The sequence below is a fragment of the Strongylocentrotus purpuratus genome, unplaced genomic scaffold (genome assembly GCF_000002235.5).
Source record: "Strongylocentrotus purpuratus isolate Spur 01 unplaced genomic scaffold, Spur_5.0 spur5_scaffold_18, whole genome shotgun sequence".
Taxonomy (NCBI): domain Eukaryota; kingdom Metazoa; phylum Echinodermata; class Echinoidea; order Camarodonta; family Strongylocentrotidae; genus Strongylocentrotus; species Strongylocentrotus purpuratus.
This window is the reverse complement of record NW_022145603.1, coordinates 26,930,930-26,950,975: the sequence shown is the minus strand read 5'-3', so window position 1 is coordinate 26,950,975 and position 20,046 is coordinate 26,930,930. Positions and strand designations below refer to the sequence as shown.

The 20,046-nt window shown below is 39.4% G+C and overlaps 1 protein-coding gene and 1 long non-coding RNA gene across 5 annotated transcripts in view; one reads left to right on the top strand and one right to left on the bottom strand.

The window, feature by feature from the left end:
* Positions 1–20,046, top strand: part of rngi (RNA granule protein invertebrate) — a 34,785-nt gene that overhangs the window by 9,966 nt on the left and 4,773 nt on the right. The window contains exons 10-16 of one of the 4 annotated variants that reach the window (XR_004064600.1): positions 4–91; positions 825–941; positions 1,327–1,584; positions 2,307–2,480; positions 3,137–3,319; positions 5,409–5,549; positions 12,582–12,585. Coding sequence is in view for 3 of the 4 variants with exons in the window: in XM_030988785.1 (XP_030844645.1) it covers positions 4–91; positions 825–941; positions 1,327–1,584; positions 2,307–2,480; positions 3,137–3,319; positions 5,409–5,497 (909 nt within the window). In the remaining variant the exon portion in view is untranslated. 4 annotated transcript variants of the gene reach the window in all.
* On the bottom strand, positions 11,803–17,762 carry LOC115925545. The gene is made up of 2 exons (XR_004064780.1): positions 16,984–17,762; positions 11,803–16,819 (listed from the first exon to the last, which is right to left on the bottom strand). It is a non-coding gene; the product is annotated as an uncharacterized LOC115925545 (long non-coding RNA).

The following is a 20,046-nucleotide window of genomic DNA, read 5'->3' as shown; positions in this document are numbered from 1 at the left end:
TAGGACCAGTCAGTGTTACAGACTACCATGTTAAACCAACAGAATCTCTCTCACTCAGCACAGTACAATGAAAGCTACTCCCAGTCATTAGGTATGTCATATTAATTCAACCAATTCAATTCATTTTATTTCTGTGAAACTCATAAAACAGTTGAGGTAAAATGTGTACAACAATGCAGAGATTAAGCATTGAAATATTATAATAGTAACATGAACATGCAATAAAGAATGATATATACTTAATATGATAATTGAGTATATGTGAAGGGACTAGTAAAGGACAAAGGGCTAATCCCAGTAAGGTTGGGATAAGAAATAATTTAGCTAATGAATTATACAATCATTTAAAACAACATCATCATGACATTTGATGTGGTAGTTTGGCTATATTAGAAAGATTTTAGTAAGGATCCTTATAGGGATTGGGTATCTTTGTCTCAGATTCTGAAATAAAATCCTAGGTTTAGCTCACGCTGCAATGATAATTATAAACCTTTAGGTCAGTCAGGAACCCCATGACTTTTACAAGCCAATCGCCTGTCTGATTATCAAGATATTTATGATTGGAAATCAAAATTTGAAATTTTGTTTTCCTAACAATTTTTATAACACTGCAGTCTTTTGGGGAAAATGAGTATGGTAAAACCGGTCACTCAAAGATGTTTTACTTTCTTGAGGCACCTCATAATCATTTTGAAACGAATTCTTTTAGGGCTTCAATATTACACCATATCACAAACACTGATAACACGTAGGGCCATGCATCTCAGATTTAACATTGTTAAACAATGCCTTAAAGTCTGGGATTGTTACATCTTCCACAGGTTCGGGCCAGCTTGGTAACGATGGCGTCACATCTTCGTCCAGTCCTCTGACCATCGATCCCTCCCAGGCTTCTATACCCCTCCCTGGAGAACAAACAACGTCTGATGTACAGCAGGGTGAGTAGAGATTAGATTTGTTTGTGGGAGGGGAGGGGGGTCATTTAGCCCTACCTGGGGAACAGATAATATCTGATGTACAGCATGGTGACTAGAAGCATACGTATAGTTTAGATTCATTCCTATATTCATCATCTTAGTCGTTTAACCTTAGTTTTTCCCACACTGTGGTTGGATGTTTCATTTCCTCAATGGCCCTTCTCAAAGCATTCTAATCTTCAGCATCCACCTAGGTGAGGGCAGACACTCTCGTGTCTTACTCTGATATCTTCCTCCAAGTTTTGTGAAGTCTGCCAGGGGGGTTTCGACCTAGTGTACATGTAGTGGAAAGCATTGTGAAATATCTTGCATTATCCTGTTTGGATTCCCCTCTGTTCCTTTCCAGGATCCATTCCACCAAAGTCCACCATGAACGCCAGCGCACCTCCCTTCCAGATGACCAACTCCATGCGATCATCCCCTCAGATGCAGGCCATGCAGTCCGCCCCCGCAGGCCAAGTGGGACAGCCCCAGGACATGGGTGCTTACACAGGGATGGACCAGAGCCAGGACTTCAACCATTCTGCTGGGAGGGATGTGGATAGGACGCATTCACCCTCACAGGATATGAAGATGGATCACCAGCAGCAATCAGAAGGACCAGGTAAGGAGTCTTTATCAGCTTTCAGGTCTTGGAGTTTCCACTTTTGCTGAGGATTAAAGTCTTGAAGGCATCGTTTGTTAAATCTGAGATGCATGGCCCTAAGTATTATCAGTGTCTGTGATATGGTGTACTATTGAAGCTCTAAAAAAAATCGTGCTTCAAACTGATCAAGAAGTGCCTCAAAAAAGTTAAATCTTTGAGTGACCGGTTTTACCATACTTGTTTTCCCCAATAGACTGTAGTGTTATGAAAACCGTTTGGCAAACGTTTTTCAAAATTATTAATTCCAATCATAAATATCTTGATAATCAGACAGGCGATCGGCTTGTAAAAGTCAAGGGGTTCCTGACTGACCTAAAGGTTTATAATTATCATTGCAGCATGAGCTAAATCCAGGATTTTGTTTCAGAATCTGAGACAAAGTTACCAGATCCCTTTAAAGTGACTCGGTAACATTGTTGAAGGTTGATTGAAAAACTGCGTAAGTTTTGTATGAAATCTAACTTATTATACTCTTTCTACTGAACTAACCCTCTACCATGCAAAAAATCGTGAAAAAATTCTCAAACCACAAAGATATTTATGTTTTTTGTTTTGACTTTTATTGCTGGTGGAAAGCATATTTCCACATTTGTTGACAAGAATAAATAAATCAATAACTTTGTGTTAGATGCAAGGTAAATGCTGATGGAATAAAATTTCTGTTGTTGATTTCTCTGTAGGTAACTCGTACGGAAACAGCTACCAACCGCAATACTACAAGAACGGGCGTGGTGGCAAGCCTCGTGGTGGTGGTGGAAATCCTAACTTCCGTGGTAGTAGGGGTAATGCTCCTTTCATTAGGGGTGGTACACGATACACGGCACCTCAGCAACGAGGGGGAGGAGGAGGAGGAGGTAAGACCCCTACATTCAAGTCAATTCAATTAGGTTTTATTCAATCTTGTCAAAAAGTCTAAAAATGTGAGTTGACATCATACTATGATACATACAATTATATAAATAAGCATTCATGCCAAAAAAAGGATGTTTTGAATGAAAGATATTTCATACTTTCCTAAATGATCCTGGAGATGGTGAATAATCTTTGTGAAGCTCTGTTAACCATTGTCCAGGAGGAAATAGGTTTGATAAGATGTATATTATTTAAGAATTGGGAGTAGACCATGTAGAGTTACATCCCTTTGGTTCTAGCTGTGAATAGATGATATTTTCTTGGTTGTTTGTATGTGTCCACTCCATACTTAAAGGTACTTCTAGGAAAAGTTCTCTTCCCAGAAAAAATATAATTGGTAATAACTCCTGAAATATCTTTTCTACCATGGCAACTTAAGCGTCAAACAAACGAGCATTAAACACTCTTTATTTTGGTTGGTATATAATTAGGATTGAACTAGATATTAGATTATGGTTTTCTTGAAAATAAATAACTTTGGGGGAAAATTTGGTAAACATTTTGGACAAAACATGCTATCATGTCGTCTCATTATTGATGCCAAAAGCACTTCAGATTAATAAAATATAATTATTATAAACACTAATTTCCTCCCCAGGTCAAATGAATTTCAACACCTTTGGTGGTCATCGCGATGCCTTTGCACCTCGAGGCCCCGACATGAGCTACAACCCTAACGCTCGCTACGGTGGATTCAACCAAGTCCAGCAGCAGCAGGATCAGAGCTACTACAACAGACGCGGCGGAGGAATGCCCAGGGGTGGTGGAAACCGAGGAGGTGGTAAGTTTGCAATGATATATTAAAGCCCCACTGCACTGCACTGCACTGCACTCTCTTCAAATTTATTTTAATCACTCATGCGTGAAATATGCATCATATGATTTGCTTCAAATGAAAGAAGAGGATATAAGCTTTACAAAAATGTGTCATTTATTAATTATAATTGTGATTAAATTATGATAAAACATAGATAATTCTCGGTTTCGTTTTTTCTGGGACACACTGTATAGCTAACAATGCCTAATCGGTGCCTGTTGGTCTCCCATGATCCCCCTTTTCATATGTTAATTGAGAGCTGAGTTGATGAGATAACCACCTGTCAGTGACCACGCTGTGTGGTCTAATCCCCCCTGGCCAAACTAGTGCAGGCGGGCTTCAAAGCGCAATCCAACCTTTGTAATAATTCTTTTGTATGAATTTTTTTTACTACCCCCTCACCTTTTTACCGTCACCTCACCTTTTTACTAAGCCTGAGTTGTAACAGTTCCCAACTGCACCTGAAAGCTGGGTTTGAATATTTGATTTCATGTATTTCAAAATTGAATTTCACACCAATATTTTGCAATAAAGTACTGAAAGAATTAGGCCTGAGTCAATCCGTTTAACCGACGGTTATCCGACCGCATTCATCAAAACCGTTTAGCATTTCTTGCTCCGTTTAACCGTTATATGCATACATTTTGGAATGTGCTAATAGCCGATGATAAAGATAATCAAAGAAACCGCAGTGTAATGTTACACCCTGTCCGCTGCGCGCCAGCTTTCTGGCAGCAGTAATCTCCATGAATGAATTTGTAAACAATAAAACAACCATGCCCTCTTCCCTATTTTCTCACCCTCTCTATTCCCTTCTCTCTGCAATGTGTTCATGTACCTTTTCTTATTACTGCACTCTCAGACAAGCAAAGTTCTAAATGTTTACACATTCGATGGTCAGTTCCTCTCACATCATCCTTCTCCTCCCGAGTCTCTCTCTCTCTCTCTCTCTCTCTCTCAATATTAATATCAATCCCTTGCCGACTCGCCCCCCTAAAATAATGTTCATATATAAATAAAATACAAAAATAATGATAACAATAATAATTGAAGTTTTAGAAATATCAATCAACAAAGTCTTGGACATTGTGAGTAATTTAAGTTTTTGATCACACACAGCCACCCTTTCTATCTAGCTAGTCTCACTTGTCTTAATTCTTCACTCTCTCATGTTCCTGCCTGGTCCATGCAGCTCTCTTTCATACACACACACGTACACACAAACCTCAAACATCGTACACACAAACCTCAAACATCGGCGCCCAATACACTGTACATGTACATACACACAGATGGAGAGCACATGGCTTCTTGACTCCCACTGAACTGTGTGAAAGCACGTGCGGTCACCAACCTGTAATTTATGCTGGTATCAAACTCCACCCACATAGCTAGAGAACCTTCCTGATTGGTCACTAACTTGGATCAGCTCATTGCAGGGTGTGTCTTGGTAGTGAGTGTTACACACTTCCACATAATTTCATATGGCAATGATACATGCAGCAGGGACATGCTAGACATGTCCTTGCATGAAGGGAGCTCTCTCTCTCTGACCACATGCAAACATTGCATTGCAAAGGCATATATAAACACGTCACAGATCAAGCTATCTTCACAGCGCGCGTAACTTTGCAAGGTTAATCATGATATCAGATTCAGATGAGGAATAATAAGATATTTTGTATGTTGTTTATTACTGGTCTCTGTTTATCAGAATGACCCAATTTGTGCCAAAGTCCGGCTCGGAATGCTCAGCGCGACAGTCTGAAGACCATCAGGCGTTCCGAGCTACATCGCTATTACAAATACTGTATTTTCACTTTTTCAGATTATTATTTAACGGTTAAACGAAACCGCCCGTATACTTTTAACGGTTATCCGTTTAGCACAAAAACCGTAATGACTCAGGCTTAGAAAGAATACAATTCACAAACTTAAATTTCAATTTAATTTAATATATATGCTTTAGAAATGAAAAAGACAAACAAATAAAAGTGTTGTGAGGATAAGATATGATAATAATTGTATGCCCTTGTTTTGATGTCAATCACAGGTCGTGGAGCCCAGGGAGGACCTCGCAACCAGGCCCCTTACCGTGGGGGTCGGGGCAGCTTCGGAAAGCCCAGTCAGGTGACCGTCTAACCCTCGACAACGCAAGAGACGAGCGTGAAGAGGAGAAGGAGAGACGGAGAGAGTCGCTGAAGGAGAGGAGAAATCATGATGATTCTACTGTCTGCAGTGTAGCCAAAACATTACATCAATTACATCAACAGCAGATTTAACAATCTTTTGTTATTGATTTTTATTTTCTTTCAATTTTCCACCAAATTAGAAAGTTGGGCATCCTTAATGGTACATTTGATGAATCTGTATAATTTATCTGACCCAGGTTTATAGTTTATATTTATTTTCTACTTTGCATCATAGTCTTTTTTTTTTGTACACGTTTTTCAATCATGAGATTTAGGCTATAGGATTTGATGTAGTGTTGGATGGCGAAACTGCAGAGGAGTGTGAAAGAGAAGAAAAAAACGGTTAAAAAAAAAATAGTAAAAGCTTGAAAAAAGTGTTGTTATAAAAAAAGAGGTGTGGTTTGGAGTTGCCAATTTGACGAAGCAAGGCAGCAATGGAACCATGCCAATTGTGTACGAGTTTAAGGGTGAGGAGGTCTTATTCTGTGGATCAATTATTTTTTTTCAGTTATTGTTTCTGTTAGGTATTATTATAAGATAATATATAATCAAAATTGCAAATGTATGAACACGTACAGAATCGACCTTCACCAGCAGTAATGAGTTTACATACCAACTTTTATTTTACTGGACCCGTGAAAAAACGCTGCTTTCTTGTGCATCACCTAGAAGCGTTACGAGTCTGTAAGGTTTCGCGGGGTCACTTTGTTGTGAAACGAAAGAAGCATGTGTACTTTGCTTGCTTGTTATTCGATAGTTTCTCCCTCGCATGCAATATCCGGTTAAATTCTGATTAACCGACGCAAGAAAAAGTCATCAATATATTTTGATCACCACCGATTCCTTTGAAATCCTTGTCCAGATATGAAACGGAAAATCGCTGCTTTTTTAAAATGATGACATAACTAAGTGTAAATCGCTTCACATTTCTGTTTCTTCGAACACAGATCTCGGTCAATACGCATAGAACCTTTGTTGTTTAATAGTTCCCATTCATTTCAACGTTTTCAAGAATAAAACAAAAACAAACATATCTGAATGAGCCCGAGTAAGTTTTCATTCAGAAATTGATGGGGAGGATTTCAAATCTACCGTTTCTTTAGGGAGTAAGAATTTCAGTATCTCTTGTATCAAGTAGGCACTGCTCAATGTGAGGTAGAGGCACAAATATACACGTACAACCAAACTTCGTTAGGTGACTATATGAGCTTCTGTTAAAGAAAAAATATTTGTCATCAAAGTAGGAAACTCTTTGCACAACGCATTTCTACTAAAATAGTTCTGTTGCACTAGATTACATCCATTGAAATTGATGCATACATTAGTCTACAAATTCAGGCATTGCTGGTATAATTTTGATAACAAGTTTTGATAACTTTCTCGAGCTTTATGGTTGGAAGACATTCCTGACATTGTAATATTTTTGGTTTGTATCCTCTTAAAGTATTGGTAGCCGTTTGAAGCCAATTAGGACCCATATGTGCATCATGTGGACAATTTGTTTGAATTGAATTACTTTTGGTATCTGTGTGGGCTCTGGGTTAGGTTGCTGCAGACACTATGAATATGACCAACAAAGAAAGCGGACAAAATATACAGTTTCTCAGGTAGACAAAGGAACATCCCTTCACTGCTATTGTGTAAAAATGTGTAGAACAGGTGTCACATGCATATTCACCTGTTCTACACATTTTTTCATAATAGCAGTGAAGGGATGTTCCTTTGTCTATCTGAGGAACTGTATATATTGGCCGCTTTCTTTGTCTGTCATGTTCATAGTGAGAGCATGACTGCGTACCTACTACCTATTCTGTCTCTCTTCTGCTTTTGTGTGTGATCAATGTTAAAAGTAAATCCATTTGTGAATTTGATGAGACTTATCTTGGCATCCGATAGTAGCATGGTAAGAAATTGATACTTTGAAAAACAAATATGAAGCTCATTATTACAGATCTTTTTGGTTAGAGGAAATTACTTAGTAAAAATTACTTTTGTTAGATCAACTTTTGTTAGATTGTGGGGTTAAAAGCAACTGGAAACTAAATAAGCAGTACCGATATCAACAATTTTCATCCTGAAAACAGTTTCATGTGAAGATCATATTTGTTATTAGCTTTGCCTATACATTAATACACATGCTTATAATTCCATCATGGGGGAAAAAAAGGTTTTACGATCCTAGACTATTTACTGCAAGGCCCAAGTAATGAACTATTGCATAGTGTATTTCAATCAACAAAATGCAGTTTACATGTAAATGTATTGTTGCCATGTCAGACAAGCCTCAGGCAATTTTTGGCTGTCTGTTGTAGCAGCATGCTTAACAATTTCACAGTGCAACTAGATAATTGCAATCTACAATTGTATTGTATTTGTAAGTTACACTGTCACTATTGCATAATGCACATTCAGTTTTACTTTTGTCATCCTGCTATTCATTGCCCCAAATAATCATCCATCCACTTCTGACAAACTTCAATTATGCTACAAACCAATGTCATACCGGTATGCTTGTTTCATTCGCAATGCAGTCCCAAATATTTACTTCTCTGTAAAGCATTGATGAGATATAAAGTGGTAACTTAAGCCATGGCAACTTGTTTAATGATGACGTCCCCGATTGTAATGCGCTTCATATTTCTGTATCTTACAACACCGATCTAAGCGGTTATGCGTGGGACCTTTGTTGTGCAGTTGCCATACACATTATTGAAGAAAAAAAAAACGCTGTGGTCTATCATTTCATATCTGAACGAGCCTCAATCAATACCAGTATTTAATCTCTCATGAAACGTCTTTGTAAACAATGAAACGTCTTTGTAAACGAAATATGGATGTTATCCTTCACCCCGTCAAGGCTTCAATGATGTGCATATTTTTGTTTGTAATAGCTTGTATTCGAGAGGGGAAAGGAACCAGTTCAAAACTGTCATCCAATGCATTTTCTTTTCTACAATAATTTCCACAAACCAAGAATATTTGGTGTCACCAACGTTTGTTTAGATTCCTGTTCAGTGTTCTTTTGTTACGGATAGCTCAATTTTTGCCTTAATCTACTGTGATTTCTTGAAAGATTGCATAACAAAGTGGTGCGCACGGTTTTAGTTGGTTTGTATAACTGAGATTCTGTACCATGCATTCATGCAATAAAAAAAAAATCTCTTCAAATATAAATCTCTGGTCTTGTGTTTTTTTCCTCTTGGGCCTCTTGGGTGAGTTGAGAGTGAAATGTTTGGCATGGTTAAAATCATACAGGTATTGCATTATAGCTCAGGCCCGATGAAAACCCGATTTAAATCGGTTTCCTGATTTTTTTTTTCTTCCCGATTTATAAAAAAAAAAAAATGCAGATTTTTTTTTTTTTTTTACCAATTATTTTTCTTCTTCCATATTTTATCCTGATTTTCCTGATTTCCCTCTTATTTTCTCTATTCTTCCCTATTTTGTCCCATTTTTTTTCTCCAATTTTCTTACTCGAAAGGGGGGAATGTTGTTAGATGCCATTTCCCCCCCGCGAATCCTCTTTTTTTTTTTTTTTTTTTTTTTTACTCAAGGGGGGCGTGGTTGAGGGAAAAAAAAAAAAATAAATTTAATGCTCACTATCACCCCTGTAGCTAGATAAATTAGGACTAATTATTACAATGAATTAATTAACTTCTCTGGAGATCATTACCTTCTCTCTCCTTTTCTCTCTCTCTTTCTTCCCTTTCCATGATTACTTTACCTTCTCTCTCTGATGATTTTCTCATACTATTTTCACCCTCTCTCCTTTTCTCTTTCTTCCTTTTCCAAGAGTACTTTACCTTCTCTGCTTCTCTCTTTTATAATTTTCTCATACCATCTTTCGCCCTCTCTCCCTCTTGCTTTGTCTCTCCTTTTCCATGAGTACTTTACCTTATCTCTCTTTCTCACACTATCTTCCCCCCCCCTCTCTTTTTAAAAAATCTCTTTCTTCCTTTTCCCAGAGTTCTTTACCTTCTCTCTTTCTCTACCATCTTTCCCCTTCTCTCTCTCTCTCTGTGTTTCTTTCCCGAGAGTACTTATCATTCTCTCTTCCTCATACCATCTTGCCCCCTCTCTCCTTTTCTCTCTCTGTCTTCCTTTCCCGAGAGTGCTTGATCTTCTCTCTCTTTCTTATACTACCTTACCCCCTCACTCCTTTTCTCTCTCTCTTTTTCTTTTCCACTTTCTCTCTCTGATCATTTTCTCATACTCTTTGTAAAGCATTATAAATTTACAGACAGTTCAAGTACATTTTGGTACATTTCAATTTAATGACAATCAAGCATAAGCAGAAGATAAACATAGACTTGTAATCCAATCAAATAATAAAAACTCCCTACCTTTACATAAACACTTTGTACTGTCTTCAATAAACAAATGAATAATACTGATCAACTGTAATATAATCAACTTTTTAACATTTCATTTCACTACGGTTACACACTTCAGCTTGAGGCTGTTCTTCTAAGTTTCCATAGAACATGATAAAAACATAACGTAAAAGACAGAAAAATATATTCATCAATCAACTAAAATAGATGGACATTAATACGAATAAGCTGCATTTAAAAGGATCGAGAAGAAATGACAACAATGTAAATCATGTTAATATTTGCACACATTAGGCCTGTCCTCATCAGCCAAATAACAGCTATTTTCAGACTCTGGATATTATCCCGTAGCTCAAAATTGTCAGAGTGATTTGCTCATCACAAATTAGCTCGGACGGGCGCAAATTAGCGATCGGGATAGTTAAAATAGAGCTGATGAAGACAGGCCTACTGTGAGAGAATGGTCACTCAACCATGTAACTTAATCTTGTTATGATACGAGGGCCTATTCGCCAGTTGAACATGGCAATTCTTGTCAAATACAATTTTCAATACTGTAAATTGTAACTAAGGGCAAAATATATAAACAGATTTGTAAATTGTAGGTAAAATAAATTAATTGTACCTATTCACAATATTTTTAACACAAATGCATGTACGTGTCTATGAATAGATTTGTAACTTGTACTGTCAAGCTCAACGCACACTATACCATCTTCCTGCGATCTTATTTTTAAAGAAATTGCAATAAAACATAGAAATCTTAAAGGTGAAAACCTAAGGTTTGCAAAAATATAGACAAAATTATCATTTCAAATAAAATTAAAATTTAATCACAAAATTAGGGTAAAATTCAAAAAAGTGCAAGATATAAAGATATCATTTGCAGGCAGTTCTTTATTTTGAATTAATCTGTACATCTTCAATCCCCTGTTGGGATTTACTCAGACTTTGGATGACCTTGCTTCTATCATAAACACGAGAGAAAAATCAAAGTGGTTGATATGTTTACAACATATCAGGTTTACAAGTAATAATTTGTTCCCATAAATAACAGTTGTTTGTTGGTTTGTGGTAAGTGTATAAGCTTTTTATATTTGTGTAGAATTATGTAGGTAGACTATCTTGCATCACATGTACTGATGACTTGGAAGTGTACTTTTGTGTGTCATCATAAATAATGGCAGAAAATGGCTTGTTGGCTTGAGAGCAGTCACTTAGAAATATCTTACACTGAAGACATTTAACTATCAGCATGTGAGAGAGAATTATTTGATCAGTATTTATAAGTTTAAGGAGAAAATGAAGAGGGTCCATGATTTTTTTTTGGCTGAGGAAAAAAAAAGAAAGGGGGGGGGGGCGGCTTCTCATGTCCCGCACAAATGCATTCGAAATGAGGGCCGAAGAGTTCCTGGAAAGAATGAAGGCACCTTCTTTCTCTCTTGAGGGAAGCAATGCAAAACAGGGGGGAAGTTCCTATATGAACTCTATTAGAACTACGGGGAAGAATAGAAGGAGTAAACAGGAATTTCGCTAGGGAAATATGATTATGAAAGTATGAAATATGAATGATTTGAATAAACATTTTATGCCTTGAAAGTTTTATGGATTGAAATTTTATGGATTGAAAGTCTATGACATCCTGGAGATGTTGGTGGAATGCCCAGAGGAGGGGGCGGCTTCTGATGTGTCATTTGGAAGCATACCAAATGGGCACCGAAGAGTTCTTGGGAAGGATGAAGGCACCTTCTTTCTCTCCTGAGGGAAGCAATGTAAAACGGCATCATGGCAGCCGCTGAGTGGAAAACACCTTGCCGTAGTTTTAAAAGGCCGATAGATTTTTGTTATGCCTTCCCTATCGAAGGTGATGCTGGAGGCATTATATCATCAAAGTAAGTCCCCCCCCCCCCCCCCCCCCCCCCCTCTGTACGGATCTTTAATTTACATCACCAGAGAGGTATCATCGCAACACTTTGTACACTAGCAGAAAGAGATCTTGTGTCATTTCACATCCAGGTCTATGCCTCTGCACCCTTTGGGTTACGAGTGTAGATCAGCTAAGAGCTGTGCTTCACAACTAGCTTCATCAAACCTTTCCTCAGGAGTTTCTCTAGGGTGAATCTGGCGAGGGAACCATGGATCTTCAGACACTCAGAGAAAATAGTAAGTTTGATTTATGCCGAAGAATATGCAAACTCATTCTTTCAAAGAATCTGTATATTACCTGAGGAGATGACTCTATATTCTGCTTATATTTTAAAGCCAAGTGATTACTATACTCTCAACATATATTACTATGAATTTATATCAAATTATTTTAACTAGAATCTAAACCGTAATTCTGTTCTTCAATTTTTATTTCGTTTTAAATTATTATCTATGTTCATTGTAATTGATATCTTTATTTTGTAATTTTGCATGTTTTTATCTGTGAACTGTATTGCAATTCAGCCATCAACGGCTGCAAAGATATATTTTGTTAAACCTTGAATTGAATAGATGATAAATATGATGATGATATATATCTAGCCCTCTCAAAGCCTGGCCAGAGAGGATAACTGTTGAACTTCTTCCTCGGCTGATAAATGACATAACAACATGGGATGTGTGCCCAGGTAATCCGGAATATATCATCCAAGAATCTGTGCTACCCAACAAACCAGCATATCTTCACTACCAGCCAGTGAATCAAACGACAAGGAGAGTTATGAAGAACCTCAGCTCAAACTCTCTGTGAATCAAACGGCAAAGAGAGTTATGAAGAAACTTGGCTCAAACTCTCTCTGGTCACATTTCAATGTACTGGGCAGGAAGGACAAGTGTGGAGTGAAGACGATTTAATGACTAAGTATGATATCAATGAATATCATGCGAACCACACCATTATTAGCTACACATGTATACACTTAAAAATTTATTTAATTCAATTTTGTTTTCATATGTTCAGGATGGATGCCCACAAGGGAACACTGAAGGCAAAAGAAAGCATTCAAAGTCGTCTGTTACAACTAGTTGGTATCTGCACACGCATGCGATACAAGCAGTACAATGTGGACACTGGAATCTCTTACATAATGAATGTAGTAGGGGAAATCGAAAAAAAAATGCTTAAAGCAGTTGATGAAGAGCAGACAATGGACAAAAATAGTGTTGTGCAAAAAAACAAAGAACTGGCTAAGCCACGCCCTCAAAAAGGAGTTACATGAGATGCGAGAAAGGATGGCTGTTACCCAGACTGAATTGGATACCTCAAGAGCCAGTTGGGATGCCAGAAGCATGTTTGATGACAATTCCCAAGACGCAAGTGAAAATGTGACAGTGACAGGCACTCCTACATGTAATGACCTGGATTCATCTGATAACAAAGAAGGGAGCATACTGGAAGGGAGCCTGCTTCTGACAAGTACTCCAAAACAAGAACCAAATTAGGAAAATGTGACGAACAGTCAAAATTTAGTTTAAGAATTTCAAATTGACATAGCAGTCAAAATTCTTATTTAAGAATTTTAAATCACATTGGAGAAAAGCAAGTAAAGCAAGTAAGTCTTCCTGCAGAAGAAGCTGATTTGGAATCTTTAGGCCAGTTTTTTCCGGATACTGAGAATTTCACAGTAGATGACCTAGCCTTTCAGCCACAATTTCAGTCTATGCCGAAACCTGGAATAGAACCAAGGAGAAAGAGGCACAGAGCAGTAATGTAGAGATTGGGAGTGAAGAAGTAGATGATGTGCGTGATGAGGACTACACGGCAGAGAGGTATAGGGCAAATGTTATTTTACAAGGCCCTTTGGCTGTATTTTAGTTCCCCTTTTCTCATTTGCGACTGGTAAATTTGGTGTCTTTGATACTGTTAACATGAATGATTGTATGTAAAAAAAATTATAATGTATAATATTAATGATCTATTGTTTATATATGAAGATGGAAATAATGTACAAATGAAAATGACAGGGCTCCTAAGTATTATCATTCATATTATTATTTTTGTTATACTCTGGACTGCATCATTGTTGAAATTCATGAATACTTGGGAGTAGATAATATATATTTCTATTATAAGAACAAGTTGACATAGAGGCTGAGGGGACCCTGGCAAGTTATTGCCACAGCATAGCAAAGCAAAAATCTGCTGTTTATTACCTTCCCAGAGCAACGAAAGGTAACTTTCCACCATCCGACCAGTGGCAGAAGAAAATAGGGTAACAACAGAGTTCCCTATTGCAAATACTTGTAGCATTCATTTGCAGTTGCCAATACTGTCAAATTATAACATATTTGCTGAGAGGATGAAACAGGCGATACAAAGTCCGCTCATGTTTCTATTGGAATGAGTTCTGCTATGTCCTTGCACAAGGTCAAAATGCTATCTTAACTGATACCAAAAAGCTTACGAGCCAGATCAATCTCCCATACTCGACAAAAATTCAGGACTAACGTCGCATCATTTAAGAGAAATCTAAAAACACATTTGTTTTCTTTGTAATTGTTATTTGTAATGCTCTTTGTAATGAGTGTAATGCACTTGGAGAGCATATAAATATTATGTTTTTATTTTAAAATGTAAAGCGCTTTAAGCATGTTTGTGTAAAGGTGCTATATAAATGTGTATGTATGTATGCATTAGCCACATCGCTCAGGGCAAACGAGGACCAGTTTGACATTTCCTTTTTCAAATCACAGAAGTGGATGGATTTGTATGCGGTGGACGGTCCGTTTAATGGTGACAAACGTTGTTTGTCACTGACAATCTGTGCCGATGGATTTGACCCTTTTAATCACTTAAAGGTTTACTATTCCATGACACCATGGCACACGAGGACGAGTTTGAAATTTCCTTTTTCAAATCACAGAAGTGGATGGATTTGTATGCGGTGGACGGTCCGTTTAATGGTGACAAACGTTGTTTGTCACTGACAATCTGTGCCGATGGATTTGACCCTTTTAATCACTTAAAGGTTTACTATTCCATGACACCATGGCACACGAGGACGAGTTTGAAATTTCCTTTTTCAAATCACAGAAGTGGATGGATTTGTATGCGGTGGACGGTCCGCTTAATGGTGACAAACGTTGTTTGTCACTGACAATCTGTGCCAATGGATTTGACCCTTTCAATCACTTGAAGGTTCAGTATTCCATGACACCTGATAAGATAATCAAATGTGTTTTTGTTTCGTATTTGATTTAATGGACACACCTAGGCCAGACTTCTGATATGGACAACTGCCACAAATGTGGAGAGCAGAGACGTGATGAGAACGGAAAGGCACGGAAGTCTTTCCATTACTTGCCACTTATCCCAAGGATCCAACGATCGTATCAGGTAAATGCTATAATGATGAGACCGAAAGAAAACTTTTCAAGCGGGCAAAACTTTTGGTCTAGATGTTCATTAATATCATATGGCTAACAGTAGGTACTGGCTGCAGAGTCAAATTTTCAAACCATTACCATATCTGCTTTTTATTACGTTCCCGGAGCAACCAAGGATAACTTTCCGACATCCGACCAGTGTGGCAGAAGAAAATAGGGCAACAACAGAGTTCCCTATTGCCAATACTTGTATCATCCATCTCCAGTTACCAATACTGCCAAATTACAACAGTTTGCTGAGAGGATGAAACAGGCGATACAAAGTCCGCTTATGTTTCTGCAACCAAGGATATCTTTCCGCCACTCTGCCAGTGTGGCAGAACGCAATAGTGCCTCAAAAGAGTTTCCAATTGCAAATACTTGTATCATGCATCTCCAGTTACCAATACTGCCAAATTACAACAAGTTTGCTGAGGATGAAACAGGCGATACACAGTCTGCTCATGTTTCTATTGGAATGAGTTCTGCTATGTCCTTGCACAAGGTCAAAATGCTTTTTTAACTGGCACCAAAAAGCTTACGAGTCAGATCAATCTCCCATACTCAACAAAAATTCAGGACTAACATAGCATCATTTAAGAGAAATCTAAAAACTCATTTGATTTCTTTATAATTGTTATTTTTAGAGTGTAATGCACTTGGAGAGCATATAAATATTATGTTTTTATTTTACAATGTAAAGCGCTTTGAGCATGTTTGTGTAAAGACGCTATATAAATATTTATATGTATGTATGTACATGTATGTATGACCTTGAAGGGCAAGTTGTTCACAGAAATTTGTAAACCCAAAAAGCGTTGAATTCTGGCTAAGTATAAACAACACTAATTGAGGCCTTTCAGTTTTTGTATTAAGTGTGATTAGAGCTTCAGAAAACGACAGTGTCAGGGTGCTGTATAATTATGATTTTTGACGTGCACGGCAAATAAGGTACTAGCACGTAGATACAGCATTTATTTCCCCCTGCTCCCCCCTAGTACTCCGTCCCTGTTGATTCAGCGGCGAATACTGGAGTGTTTTGTGGCAGGGCTGACCCCGGACCAATGGGCGGAATTTATCCGTTTGATAGATGCAACTCATGCAGACATCAATATGGGATCATTCTTCAAAAAAATAGTAACATTGGAGATGGCCAGTCTGCAGATTTGGGAACTGATGTCTGATGTGAAGGACGTATTCAAAGATCATGAGAAAAGGCTCCTCGACCACTTGAGAGCCAAGCTTGGCATCGTTCCTGCTCTGGTGATGCCCAATAATAAAGCAAGGCTATTGTTTGATTCAAAGAATGAGAGAGTGTTTTTTTAAACAATTATAGTCACTTTGCCCCTAGCTCCTCTGTCATATTGTGTACATACCTTATACCTTACAATAAATATGATGTTCCGTATGATACATTGCTCATGAATGTGATGTATATCTTGCCACTTCCATTGTTTTTGTCAATTATGATAATGTGTGTAATGTGTATACATTGTATCTTATATGTGACGAGGCCGTTACATTTTGTGCTGCTCTGTATCAAACAGATTCAACTGGCTCGGGACCCTAGTAATCCCGAACTGTACCTCAATATTCTGGTCGATCAAGTCAAATTGTCCCAGGCCGAAAGGAGAGCCCATACTGCCACTTCAGGCAATGCACTGACCCTCCTCAATCGGGTGATAGACCTCGTGTTTTCCAAGGAGGAGCTGGTCAATTTGACCGGGACCCTAATAATCCCGAACTGTACCTCAATATTCTGGTCGATCAAGTCAAATTGTCCCAGGCCGAAAGGAGAGCCCATACTGCCACTTCAAGCAATGCACTGACCCTCCTCAATCGGGTGATAGACCTCGTGTTTTCCAAGGAGGAGCTGGTCAGCGTCCAAGGCTCGGGACTGCGCCCAAAGGACAAGGGTGTGTGGCTGGACAAAGTCAAGGTTGATGTCGTCAAAGGTAAGCAAAGATATTGTATTGTCACATCTATGTGGGTGAAGATATCAATCAGCCCTATATTTCATTCTTTCCCCCCCCCCCCCATTCCTGTCCCTGTAGTCTCCTGCATTAGCCACATCTCTCAGGGCACACGAGGACCAGTTTGACATTTCCTTTTTCAAATCACAGAAGTGGAAGGACTTGTACTCACTGGACGGTCCTTTTAATGGAGACAAACGCTGTTTGTCACTAACAATATGTGCAGATGGATTTCACCCTTTCAATCACTTGAAGGTTCAGTATTCCATGACACCTGATAAGATAATCGACTGTGTTTTTGTTTTGTATTTGATTTAATGCATACACCGATATGGACAACTGCCCAAAATGTGCTGAACAGAGACGTGATGAGAACAGAAAGGCACGGAAGTCTTTTCATTACTTGCCACTTATCCCAAGGATCAAACGATGGTATCCGGTAAATGGCGCTCGTGTGGGCACCGCGCCAGAGGCACAGGCCCTTTGGGGTCATCCACGGGAGTTCCACGGCGTGACCGTTCATATGGGGCAGAGGCACCGCATCCTCGGGGGGGGGGGGGGGGGGGGGGGGGGGGGGGGGGGGGGGGGGGGGGTGTTCACCGACCCGGAGTGGGTGCCAAGATTTTGCTGGGGAGCCGCCCCACAAGTATCTTAGGGATCATCGACTTCGGGCCTGTCCGATAGCGGGGTGTACCGCTCAGGTCGATAGGCTGAAGTGGCACATTTATGATCATATGCCGGAATGCTTCCGATTTCGTATGGGGGGGGGGGAGTGCCCCATGCCCAGCAGGTTACGTGCCTCCGGTATTTGGCACGGGTGCTGACTGGGTAGGAGAGCATCCGGGGGCTCAAGGGATATTTTGAGCGGCGGCCGCATGCCTACGCCTACAACATCTCGGAGCATTTTGAGTTGGAGGTCCGCCACCTTGCCTCGGCGGCAGGATGGTCGGTCCAGGCCACTATCACCGTGCTCCCCCCTAGTACTCCAGCCGTGTTAATTCACTGGCGAATTCTGGAGTGCTTTGTGGCTGGATTGACCCCGGACCAATGGGTGGAGTTTCGCTGTTTGGGTCGGTTGAGTCAGAAGGGGGTCGGTTGAGTCAGGAGGGAGGCGTGCCTAGGGAAGGTGGGAAGAATGCACCCCGAACACGGGCGGAGGGGACTCCGCAGTTGGCAGCGGCTCCGGGTGCCCCCAAGCCACAACCGCAAAAAAAAAAGGAAGACACTTGTGGTTGCTAACAAAGCGACAGTAAAGTCATGGGGCTTCGACTGGTTGGAGGCTGACTAAATGAGTGAAGCAAAGCTTGAAATATTGTAAATGTAATGCTATTATATATAGAATTGCCTTTGTGTACAACATTCTGTGCTAATACTAAATCAGATGAGCCTTCCTCTGGCCTGAGCAGGCACAAGAGCTTATAGGAGGAAAACAAAGCACTCAGGTGCTCAATTGCGATCATGAAAGGCAAGTTTCTATTTGTGAACATTGCCTTCTTCAATGACCTTTCTTGCCATATAAATGCAAGCTCAAGTTACATGTACAGAGTTCTGAATATGATATAAAAATGACAGACTTTTCTCTTTATGTACATGTGCATTCAATTAAGAACATTGTTTTTGCCAATTATGATAATGTGTGTAATGTGTATACATTGTATCTTATATGTGACGAGGCTGTTACATTTTGTGCTGTTATGTATCAAACAGATTCAACTAGTCCGGGATCCCAGTAATCCCGAACTGTACCTCAATATACTTGTCGATCAAGTCAAATTGTCCCAGGCCGAAGGGAGAGCACATACTGCCACTTCAGGCAATGCGCTGACCCTTCTTAATAGAGTGATAGACCTCGTGTTTTCAAAGGAGGAGCTGGTCAGCCTCCAAGGCCCGGGACTGCAGCCAAAGGACAAGGGTGTGTGGAACAATCATGGGCTTCTCACTGACAATCACCTTTCCCCTATTCAGCTCTACTTGGAGGGGGTGATAGATGTCACAGAGCAGAAGAGACCATACTGCGATAAGGGATATGTTTGGGCCCTTTCATCAAGATCATGTTGCCATTCCAAGAGGAGTGGATGAGGATCAGTTGGTGGACGCTCCTACCTCTAATTTTGTTGTTCCACATGACCATTTAGTTTCGTTGCGACCACAAATTGATCCTAGATAACAAAGTAGAAAGGAAATGAAGGCGTGCGCAGGATGGCAAGCGCACTATTCTACAAATGAAAGGGTCTCTACAGAGGGCTGGGTCAGAATGCATCGGAACTTATCACAAGTGATGGAGAGTCTGACATTAATCTGAATAAATTAACGAGTCACAAGAAAAATGTTTTGTCATTTGACGAAATGAAAGTCAGTGAAGGACTTGTCTATTCTCATTCTACTGGCAACATCATTGGCTTTACGAGCCTAGGTAGTTTGTCAGATGAGTTTGACCTATACACAAGGATGTGTAAGGGACAGCAACAAGAACTGGCCAGTCTTGTTTTGACTCTGATGATAAGAGCTTTTTCGGACTCATACAAAGCGCCAATAGCCTCCTCACCACATCATCCAATAAAAAGAGGAAGTCGAGGAAAATTCTGGTTGCACGAGTGATCAGCTCTTCTCTATTGTGCATGAAGTAATTTATATTTAATCATTTATATAGTTTGGGGACAAGCCTTTGATAGGCCTTTGGCCTTTGTTTGTCTCCCCATATTTTGATACTTCTGTTCTATTGTGTTATTTGTTTGAATTGACTCCCACCAAGTAGACTTAGACAAAATTGAAGTTAATAAAATAACAGATAAGAAACATTATTTCTTCATCTGACGCTAACACCACCAGATCCGGCCTTT